Source organism: Silurus aristotelis (assembly GCF_946808225.1).
Source record: "Silurus aristotelis genome assembly, chromosome: 5".
NCBI lineage: Eukaryota > Metazoa > Chordata > Actinopteri > Siluriformes > Siluridae > Silurus > Silurus aristotelis.
The window spans coordinates 11,773,530-11,785,651 of NC_139578.1; the positions used below are offsets into that span (position 1 = coordinate 11,773,530).

General features: G+C 40.7%; 1 protein-coding gene across 3 annotated transcripts; it reads left to right on the forward strand.

Annotated features, from left to right (window-relative positions):
* Positions 1-484: 484 nt before the first annotated feature.
* On the forward strand, positions 485-9,725 carry men1 (multiple endocrine neoplasia I). Of its 3 annotated transcripts, none has more exons than XM_083542175.1 (11): positions 485-676; positions 884-956; positions 1,232-1,714; positions 1,887-2,095; positions 2,250-2,378; positions 2,467-2,507; positions 2,585-2,669; positions 4,585-4,721; positions 5,675-5,804; positions 5,936-6,109; positions 8,155-9,725. In XM_083542175.1, exons 2-11 carry the CDS (start codon positions 947-949, stop codon positions 8,662-8,664), a joined length of 1,908 nt encoding a protein of 635 aa, XP_083398301.1. In that variant the 5' UTR covers positions 485-676; positions 884-946; the 3' UTR covers positions 8,665-9,725. The 3 variants fall into 3 exon arrangements, with proteins under 3 accessions (XP_083398301.1, XP_083398303.1, XP_083398302.1); XM_083542177.1 differs by having other exon boundaries at positions 884-933; XM_083542176.1 differs by lacking the exon at positions 884-956.
* Positions 9,726-12,122: the final 2,397 nt, after the last annotated feature.

Genomic DNA, 12,122 nt, shown 5'->3' on the forward strand with positions numbered 1-12,122 from the left:
CTGGGATATGCTATAAATTTACCTGAACAGAAACCTATACATAACATTTTTCAAAAGGCTTTTTTATTACGTCATATACATTGTATGCGCTTTGGCACCCTCTGCTGGCGAATTACATATTTAATATTTCAAACACGTTTAATAAATCGAACATTATTCATTTTTTTCAATAAAGACCGCACATATTCAGTTTGGGTAGAATGCTTTTTTTGTGACTGTATAATAATAAAGAAAACCAAATTATAATTATATTAGTATATTGTAAAATGTAACAACATCAACAATCTAATAATGGCGATATAATAAAAAAAAAACAAAAAAACGCTCTCTTTCTTTTTAAATACTGTTTACAAACGCTGGTAGGTAACTAAATTAAATAAATAAATAAATAAATAAATAAATAAATAAATAAATAAATGAAAACAGCCACACCCAGAATAACAAATTTCCCCCGGTGTGCGACATTTGACTCGGAAGTGTACTTGCTGTTCGGCCGCCATCTTGGTGCAACTGATCTGTCGTAATACGGATGGGCCTCGGTGTACACCCTTCGTACGTAGCGGGATTGGAGGGATATTGTATGTTGCTTGAATGTTTTTCTAGGTTGGATTCACTGTGTTGCGCGGCAAAAAGCGAGGGACAAAACAAAAGCATGTGAACATCATTTGGAGCTCAGGTGTGTATGATCGAGCCGGTTTAGAAACACCAAATGGGTAAACATAGCATGGATCAGGAAGACAGACAAGATAAAGGTTGATAAATTGTTGATAGAGCATAATAAATATCGGGGTTTATAGTAAATATTTGCTAACGTGTGTGTGAGCATGTGACCGCTAGCAGGTTAGCCATGAACTTGGATTATGGTGTGTGTGTGTGTGTGTAGGTGTGTTTCTAAGACTCCAAAGGGCGATCGAGGCGAAGATCTCGTTCTAGGTGCGTGTCTGGCATGTGGTCTGGTGAGAAAAGCTGATCTGATAAGAGTTTATGTGACATCGCACTTCTTCACGTCTGTGATCAGCACGTGGCTACTTGTGTACAATCTTATTGACCTGATCGATCATCAGTCTGATGAAGCTCCACCATTTCTGTTGCGTTGTCTTGTGATCTTGCCAGAACATGCAAGCAAAAGCTTCCCCATACATGGGTTTCAACTGCCATCTTATGTCATTGCTGCTTCTCTTTTTGTATGCTCCATTTTTACCATGTAACATGTTCTTATTTTCTCCATCAGGTAGTTCTAGTGCAACAGGTCCCTTCCTGAAATTCAGCCTCCCAGACATGGGCCTGAGGTCAGCTCAGAAGAAGCACTTCCCCTTGCGGGGCATCGACGGCGTGGTGCAACTTTTCGAGTACGAGTTGGGAAACCCCGAGCCAGATCTGGCCCTGCTTTCTTTGGTGCTGGGCTTCATCGAGCACTTCCTGGCAGTCAACCGCGTGGTGCCTGTCAACGTCCCTGGAGTGCGATTCGAACCCCTCAAGGGCGACTGCCTCAACTCCTGCTTCCCAACAGTAGACCTGGGCTTGATATCAGCGCTGCACGAGCGCTTCACGGCTCAGATCCGTGGCGCAGTGGACCTGTCGCTGTACCGCAGGCCGGCTGCAGGTTCGAGCAGAGAGCTCGTGAAGAAGGTCTCCGATGTGATCTGGAACAGCCTGAGCCGATCGTACTTCAAGGACCGAGCCCACATTCAGTCTCTCTTCAGTCTCATAACGGGTAGGAAAAATGAATTCAGTGCAGATTACAGATTTTTCCCATGCTTTTATGAAAGCCATATTTATAAAATAATATTATGCAAATATTTGTTTATTAATATTTTGCCTCGTTCAGCGACCTCACCACTGGTGACTGATGCCTAACCAAGTCATTTGTTTTGGTTTCTAAACAGGCACAAAGTTGGACAGCTCTGGTGTGGCCTTTGCAGTGGTGGCTGCCTGTCAGGTTCTTGGACTGAAGGATGTTCACTTGGCCCTGTCTGAGGACCACGCCTGGGTGATCTTCGACAAAGGGGGAGAGGAAACGGCTGAGGTCACATGGCACGGCAAGGGCAACGAGGACCGGAGAGGCCAGACAGTCAGTGCTGGAGTTAATGAGCGGGTGAGACTATTCTACCTTATTACACTTTTCTCATTCATGAAGAAAAAAAAATATATGATGCACTAGTAGAAAAGAAGAATTTTCAGAATTTGTCTGATTAAATGAGGAAACAAGCTCATTCGACTACATTGCGTTATGTTATATATCACCGTAGAGCTGGTTATATTTGAAAGGATCCTACCTAAAGTGCAACCGCAACATGGAGGTAGCGTTCATGGTATGCGCCATCAACCCGTCTTTAGATCTGCACACAGACAGCTCCGAGCTGCTACAACTTCAGCAGGTGAGCTAGAAGATGGTGCATGCTGTTTCTGAAAAAAGTCTAAGCAATAGGTTTTGTCTTGATTTTAGATTTTTTTCTTCTGTTACAGAGGCTGCTTTGGCTGCTGTATGAGAGAGGAGACTTGGACAGGTGCGTTACAATGGCTATAAAAATTGGAGCTACAGTTAAACCCTGTTTAGAGGTCTGAAATCATGTTTCTTTTGCAGGTATCCAATGGCAATGGGTACTCTTGCTGACCTTGAAGATCAAGAACCTATCTGCAAAGGAGACCCGCTCTCAATCCATTTAAAGGTGCCGGGGCATTTAGCTTTTACCGTTACGAAATCTCTTGTAGTTTGTTTTATGCTCACAGCTACTTGTGAGTCTTTGGCTTCATTTTGCTGTGTGTGTGCGTGTGCAGTATGTTGTAGTAATATGACCAGGACTTTTATAACATTGATATATGGTTAATACACTGTTTAGTGCAGGCAGGGTGGAGTGGGTGTAGAAGAGTGATAGCAGGAGTGATTTGTGATAGAAGAGTATCTGTAAGAGTGAAAGGGAAAGTTTATAGGTCTGTGGTGAGACCTGTGATGTTGTATGGATTAGAGACAGTGGCATTGAGTAAAAGACAGGAGGTGGAGCTGGAGGTAGCAGAGCTGAAGATGTTGAGGTTTTCTTTGGGAGTGACGAGGATGGACAGGATTAGAAACGAGTTTATAAGAGGGACAGCCCATGTAGGACGTTTTGGAGACAAAGCAAGGGAGGCGAGATTGAGATGGTTTGGACATGTGCAGAGGAGGGACATGGGTTATATTGGTAGGAGAATGCTGAGGATGGAGCCGTCAGGAAGGAGGAAAAGAGGAAGACCAAGAAGGAGGTTTATGGATGTGGTGAGGGAGGACATGCAGGTAGTTAGTTTGAAAGAGGCAGATGTAGAGGACAGAGGGGTATGGAGACGAATGATCCGCTGTGGCGACCCCTAATGGGAGAAGCTAAAAGAAGAAGAAGAAGAAGAAGAAGAAGACTGTTTATTTTTTTATATAATAATGCAAATGGCACATTTTCAATTCTACACACACTACATAGAGCCAATGAGGTGAATATCAGCAATGGGGCACCATTCGAATGCTTATGTTGTACCTTTTACTAAAACAAGGACATGGCAAATGAAAGCACAGTAATTCCAGCAAGGTGAAGAGGACTGAAGATGTTATGACTGATCCTAGCATCCTCAAAACGAGGCAATATTACTCTAGGCAGTACAGCAAAATTTGACTTGTGAGACAAAAAATGTCTTTTGAAAGTGTTCTCAATTAAACTGGCCTGATGTCAGTGACTGTTTTAGTGTTGTAATGTACAACAAGGTCACAATTTGTAATTTGAGTAGTGGGCATGTTCCTTTGTGTTGGGGCGCAGCTTCCACTCATCCAAACACCACAGTTTTGGTGATGTCTTGGGTTGTTTTGGAGACATGGCTGATTGTTTACGTTTTGCACATCTGCATACAGCAAGTATGGCAATAGGAAAAGGCCTGAACCTTTGAATTGGGTTCCTATGATTTGCATCATGCAGAACTAACAGTCAAAAGGGAGCATTCAGTACCTTGTGTAGAATCATTCGATCTGTTTGAAATTTCATCATGCAGTGTTTTTAAGGAGGAACAAACTTCAACAGTCTTGTTGTATTTGGAGATGTAAAATGTCCCGAGTACATGTGCAGAACTGGATGCTTGGCTTCCTGAACCTGAACTGATATGGCTGCTGCCAAATATGTAATGTCTTCAGTGGGAATTAATCCCATTGTTTTCCCTTCTCGATCATCTAATGCTTAGAATGTGTCCTGTGGGGAGAATGTGAGGTGATCAGCCATATTCTAGGAGTCTTAGTGCATGACTTTACCGCTTACATGCAGCTGCCTGGGCTTTGTGGTCATTGGAAAGCAGAAATGTTATGGTGAGCTAAATAGTGGAAACTGCACTCTTATACCTGCAGCTTAGACAGTAATCACAAGTAAACAAAGACGTGTTTAAAACGAGCATAACAGCAGCATTTATTGCAAATACAGCATCATAGAACCTTCTTGAAAGACGTTTCCATGCACACGTGTGCACCATGTGTTTTTAAATCTTCCCCTAGTGGTTAAAAAGGGTAACACTGAATATAGTTTTCATATCATCCACCGAGGAATTTTTTATCGCCAACCACATACTTCACTGTGTTTCAAGGCTGTGGAGTCCGCCAAGACGTACTACAACAACGAGCATATCTACCCTTTCATGTACTTGGCCGGATACCACTACAGACACAGGAATGTGCGGGAGGCTCTCGGGGCTTGGGCTGAGGCTGCTACAGTCATTCAGGAGTAAGTTTCACACCTAGCACATTTTTGTTGTATTGATCTTTTAACCTTTTATTACAATTTATAAATGATCGTATTCCAAATATGTGACCTAAATATTAACTTTTTTGTTTAGTTAGTTCTGAAGTATGTTATAATTATTAATTTGCAGCAGGTGGCAGTGTTTGCCTGTTGCTGAGTGATGACATATTTGTGCTTTTTTGTTTTGGAGAGCAATGATGTCTCTTTTAGTAAACTCTTATTCTGTGAGATGTTTTAGCATCAGGAACAATGTAATGCAAAAGATTGTGTAGTTTTTCTCACAACACACACGTGTTAGTGTTACAATGGCTTTAGCCATATATATTGTTCCACTGACCATAGAGAGTCAGTTTGCTACAGTCTCATACTGTTAGGAATGAGGAAAAGATAGGGAGGGAAGCTGCATCTGTATTTTTCTATCCGCAAACACCTGCTGTGCAGACCGAAGCACTAAAAATAGTTGTATCTGCTATGCTTTTGCGTCCGAAGGATGTCTGCACCGCACACGCCCAAAATCCAGCCTCTTCCCTTTCCCTCTCTTCCTGTTTCCTGTTCCTTCTGGACACAGAAAGCTCACTCCCTTACTTTTCTAATATATATTTCTGGACAAGCTGAACATTGTAATCCTTTAAATTGTATGTTTATTTGCAAAGGATTAAAAAAAAAAAAAAAGGCAAAACAAATAAACTAGATTGTAAATCTCCCAGCATCGCACCTTGGAGCACGCCATCTTTGCAGAATTTTATATCTAATTAATTATTAGGGTTTTTGGCTTTTATCATGGGGTTTCTTGTTAAATATAAATTATTTATCAAAAATGTGCAGCAAAGTCTTTGTTATTAGTCACATGATTTTTAAAGTTACATGCATAACATATGATATAAGACTTTAAAGGAACTTAAGAGTAAACATTTTCTGATCTTGTTTGTTTGCAGTTACAACTACTGCCGCGAGGATGAGGAGATCTATAAGGAGTTCTTCGATATAGCAAATGATGTCATCCCCACCCTTCTCAAAGAGACTGCTGCTGAAAGTGGAGGAGAGGGCTCTGAGGGAGCAGAAAAGGTAGAAACTTAAATATCAACAAGCCAAAAATGACCATCATTTCTCAAATAAAAACAAGGACATGCAAAAATCTGATTCATATGTATATATTTTTTTCCCTTTTCTTGTTCACATTTGGTTTGTTTTTGCAGGACCAACCAAGACAGGCTGCAGCTCTCTCGGCCTTACAGGACCCGGAATGTTTTGCGCACATGTTGCGTTTCTACGATGGAATTTGTAAATGGGAAGAGGGAAGTCCAACACCTGTGCTTCATGTTGGCTGGGCCACTTTCCTGGTTCAGTCTCTCAGCCGTTTTGATGCTCAGGTAAACCCAGATTCTGCAGAATAAAGCTTTATATGAATGTGTGTGAAGTATCGATAAAGATTATATCTACACCTCATCTATTATACACCTAATCTATAAGTGTATTATAGAAGTGTAGTATATGAGGAAATTGCACAGAACCTAACCTTAGACCTGATTGGATTCTTAAAGAGCCACACTGTTTAGGGCAGAAAAAAAAAATCCAAAGTTTACAAAATAAAAAAACTAGTTTATAGGTGGTACCCTTTGTACATGCAAATATGGCAAAAACACAAATCCATTTTCAAAAGTCAACAGAAAAACACGTTGTACCAAACTTTGACAAGTAGTGTTGCCCAATTCATTATTTCCTAACCATGTATAAAATGCTCAGAGCTACAGAGTGTTCTCTTAGTATTTTAGGTTAGAATAACGTTTTTTTTTCATGTTCAATATTGGCACACTCGGTCCGTTTTAGTTTACAATTTCTTTTTACGCCTCAGCTACTAAGTGCTGGATGCGTTCTACTTTCAGTGTGTTCGTTCAAGCTATTTGCTACTGTAATTACTAATAAAAGAATAGGGTTATGGGTAAATGGCAAAATCACACATGTGATTTATTAATATATATATATATATATATATATATATATATATATATATATATATATATATATATATATATATATATATACATATATATAAAATGGATTGTTTATTTATATATATATATATCTTCTTAAGGGACAAGAGTATAGAAGTGAAACTTGGATATATTTTAGAGATGTTAATGTGCAGCTTGTATAGCCATTCAGCCATTACTGTCAAAATAATTAGCAATAAAAGTGAGTACACACTAAGTGAACATGTCAAAACTGTGCCCAAAGTGTTAATATTTTGTGTGAGCACATTATCTAGAACTGCCTTAATCCTCTTGGGAATGGAATTCACTAGAGCTGCACAGGTTATTGCTGGGATCCTCTTTCACTCCTCCATAATGACATCACTGAGCTGCTGGATGTTAGACACATGGCATTGCTCCACCTTCTGCTTGAGGATGCTCCACAGGTGCTCAGTAGGGTTCAGGTCTGGAGACATACTTAGCCACTCGGACTATTATGATGCACCACCACTATGCTTGACTGTAGGCAAGACACAGTTTTCTTGGTAATGCTCACCAGGGTGTCACTACCAGTGCTGAACATCATCCGTCCAAACAAGTTTATCTTAGTCTCATCAGACCATAAAGACTGGATGTCTTTAGCAAACCATTTGCAGGCTTTCTTGTGAGCCAACTTCAGAAGAGAATTCCTTCTGGGACAACGGCTATGCAGACTGACTTGTTGCAGTGTGAGGTGTATGGTCTGTATACTGACAAGTGGACCTTCCACTTCTGCAACCTCTAAAGCAATGCTGGAAGCACTCATGCATCTGTTTTTTAAAATCAAATTCTGCACTTGATGCACAACACGAGGACTTAACTTCTTTGATGGACCTTTGCGAGGTCTGTCTCAAATGGAACCTGTCTTCGAAAACCTCTGTATGACCCTGGACACTTTACTGTAACTCGGTTCCAGTGTGTTACTAATCTTCTAATTCTCAAATCCCTGTGTTTTTTTTTGCCATGAGGTGCGATGTTGAACATTTCAGTTAAAATTTTAACTGCTCCAATACAAGATACACAAATTTGTATGGTCCTGTCAAGCAGACAAACATGAACATGATGAATAGAACGTGGCTACATGATGTAGAGCTGTTATGACTTAGCGTGGACTCATTTTTATTGGGTTATTTTGACAATAATGTCTGTGTGCTGAATTATTTTCAGAGGATGGTAAATGTATACTGCTGTACAAGCTGCACACTGGCTACTCTAAAATATATACAAGTTTTATTTCTATAGTTTTGTCCCTTGAGAACTTCTACTAAAATGGTTGCTGAAATGTGATAGGTGTACTCATCTTTGTGAGATACTGTGTGTGTGTGTGTGTGTGTGTGTATATGTATATATATATATGTATATGTATGTATGTATATGTGTATTGAATTAGATCTATTTTCTCTCAGATAAGACAGAAAGTGACAATCATCACCAAGGAGTCAGAGCCACAAGACGACGACGACCAAGCGAGTGACGACCCCCGTGAAGGCCGACGGAGAGGTCCACGACGCGAGTCCAGAGTAGAAGAATCTGCAGGGCCCTCTCCACCAGCTTCCGCTGCAGCTCCGGCATCCCAGCCTGGCCAACCCAAAAAAGTTGGCGGAGAAGGAGGTCGACGCCGTTCTTCAGCTGGTGCAAGAGGGAAAGAGACAGACGGGAAGAACGAAGCGTCTCTCCCAAACAGTCCTGTTCCTTCACCTTCCCAGGCAATGGTCCCATCAAGTGGCCCCGTGGTGACGTTCCACAGTGAGAAGATGAAGGGCATGAAGGAGCTGCTCTCTGCAGCCAAGATCAACTCCAGTGCCATTAAGCTGCAACTCACTGCCCAGTCACAAGTTCAGATGAAGAGGCAAAAACCCACACCCTCTGGCGACTATAGCCTGTCCTTCATGAAACGCCCTCGTAAGACTCTCTAGAAAGCTCCTTGATTGTTTTCTTTCTGGCTTACTCTTACCTCTACTAAGCATCACTTTGCCTGCAGTATGCAGTATTTTGAAAGTTGATGGTGAAAAGTGTCAGCTCACGGAATGGCTTGACATGTACAAGCACTGACTGTTAATACGATCCATTGCTGAATAGCAGGATACCTCACTTCCAGCCCTCATAAGCCACAGCACTGTATAATTATTATAATTTTTTCCCACACACTAGCTAGAACAGCACATTATGAACAGACTATTGCTATATTGTTTGATTCCTCGCAAAATATTAAAATAAGCAGGTGAACCCGTGATGTCACGGTCTGCATTTATTCACCCAAAACAGTACACCCCCCACCCCCCACCCCCCCACACACACACATAACTGTTCAAATCATCCACAACATCATTAGAACAGTTCTAATTAATTTAATGCATAATATGCATATTAATTGAATGCATAAAAAGTGCTTATAGTTATTTCTTTTTCAGAGCTTTATATATATATATATATAGTAGAAAATTCATTTTCACAATGTAAAGAGATTTCACAAGGCCACTACACATATCCTACACATCTGTAGTTCAAGTCAAGATCTACAAAATACATGTAAAATTATGTGTTCGAAAAGCAAAAACTTCAACTGTCCAACAATTGTTTAAAACTGGAATTAGATCATTTGGCAACATACAAAGAAAATTTTTATCTTGCTGTATTTTTATATTTACTTTCTTAATAATGGCTTAATACAAATTTCAAATCACATTGTGCCAAAGTATGTAGTGTTTCAGTTGCAAAAATTCCTTTTATAAATATTTTACTCTTTAAGGTTTCTTAAAGGTCCCTGGTAGTCACGTTTGAGTTACAAGCTAAACTGTTTAGCATTGCCTACATTTTTCTTTATTTTACCTTGTCATATTAGAGCTACGTAAAATGTTCAGGTTTGCGTGTGCTTTTTCATATATAATATCAAGGTAAATGCTTTTCTTTTTTTTCCTTTTTTTTTAATTGCTGCTCTGTATGAAACTATTTTTCTAATAAAGAAGTTTCAAGAAAATTATTATTTTGTGAAAGTATTAAATGTTTTATTTTTGCACACACAACATATTATAAGTATGTGTTGGCCACCCAAATACAGTTGATTATGCATTCTAGAAGAAAACTTCAGCCCACCAACATCTTTAAAAAACATGGAAAAGAGTGATCCATAGCTATTTGCTAATATACTTATATACTGACTTCAGAACTGGAAGAATAAACTTTCTTTCGGCTTTTCCCGTTAGGGGTCGCCACAGCGGATCCTCCACATGTTTGATTTGGCACATGTTTTTATGCTGGATGCCCTTCCTAACGCAACCCTCCCCAATTTATCCGGGCTTGGGAGCGGCACTGAAATTGGCTGGGGATGGTTCCCTGACCGGGGATTGAACCTGGGCCGTAGCGGTGAGAGCGCTGCATCTTAACCACTAGACCACCAGGGAACCTTCAGAACTGGCAGAATTATGTATGTATATGTACAGTGAGGAAAATAAGTATTTGAACACCCTGCTTTTTTGCAAGTTCTCCCACTTAGCAATCATGGAGAGGTCTGAAATTGTCATCGTAGGTGCATGTCCACTGTGAGAGACAAAATACCCCCCCCCCCCCCCCAGAAATCACAATGTATGATTTTTTTAAACTATTTATTTGTATGATACAGCTGCAAATAAGTATTTGAACACCTGAGAAAATCAATGTTAATATTTGGTACAGTAGCCTTTGTTTGCAATTACAGAGGTCAAACGTTTCCTGTAGTTTTTCACCAGGTTTGCACACACTGCAGGAGGGATTTTGGCCCACTCCTCCACACAGATCTTCTCTAGATCAGTCAGGTTTCTGGCCTGTCGCTGAGAAACACGGAGTTTATGATCCTTCCAAAGATTCTCTATTGGGTTTAGGTCTGGAGACTGGCTAGGCCACGCCAGAACCTTGATATGCTTCTTACAGAGCCACTCCTTGGTTATCCTGGCTGTGTGCTTCGGGTCATTGTCATGTTGGAATACCCAGCCTCGACCCATCTTCAATGCTCAAACTGAGGGAAGGAGGTTTTCCCCCAAAATCATGACCCCGGTCATCCTCTCCTTAATACAGTGCAGTCGCCCTGTCCCATGTGCAGAAAAACACCCCCAAAGCATGATGCTACCACCCCCATGCTTCACAGTAGGGATGGTGTTCTTGGAATGGTACTCATCATTCTTCCTCCTCCAAACACGTTTAGTGGAATTATGACCCAAAAGTTCTATTTTGGTCTCATCTGACCACATGACTTTCTCCCATGACTCCTCTGGATCATCCAAATGGTCATTGGCAAACTTAAGACGTGCCTGGACATGTGCTGGTTTAAGCAGGGGAACCTTCCGTGCCATGCATGATTTCAAACCATGACGTCTTAGTGTATTTCCAACAGTAACCTTGGAAACGGTGGGCCCAGCTCTTTTCAGATCATTGACCAGCTCCTCCTGTGTAGTTCTGGGCTGATTTCTCACCTTCCTAAGGATCGTTGAGACCCCACGAGGTGAGATCTTGCATGGAGCCCCAGTCCGAGGGAGATTGACAGTCATGTTTAGCTTCTTCCATTTTCTAATGATTGCTCCAACAGTGGACCTTTTTTCACCAAGCTGCTTGGCAATTTCCCCGTAGCCCTTTCCAGCCTTGTGGAGGTGTACAATTTTGTCTCTAGTGTCTTTGGACCGCTCTTTGGTCCTGGCCATGTTAGTAGTTGGATTCTTACTGATTGTATGGGGTGGACAGGTGTCTTTATGCAGCTAACGACCTCAAAAAGGTGCAACTAATTTAGGATAATAAATGTAGTGGAGGTGGACATTTTAAAGGCAGACTAACAGGTCTTTGAGGGTCAGAATTCTAGCTGATAGACAGGTGTTCAAATACTGAACACCTGTGTGTGTATATATATATACACACACACACACACACACACACACACACACACACACACACACACACACACACACTTGCCGGCCACTTTATTAGGTACACCTTACTAATACCAGGTTGGACCCCCTTTTGCCTTCAGAACTGCCTTAATCCTTCGTGGCATAGATTCAACAAGGTACTGGAAACATTCCTCAGAGATTTTGGTCCATATTGACATGACAGCATCATGCAGTTGCTGCAGATTTGTCGGCTGCACATCCATGATGCGAATCTCCCATTCCACCACATCCCAAAGGTGCTCTATTAGATTGAGATCTGGTGACTGTGAAGGCCATTTGAGTACAGTGAACTCATTGTCATGTTCAAGAAACCAGTCTGACTCTGAATGTCTACTCTGACTACTCTATATATATATATATATATATATATATATATATATATATATATATATATATATATATATATATATATATATATATATATATATATATATACAGTGAGGAAAATAAGTATTTGAACA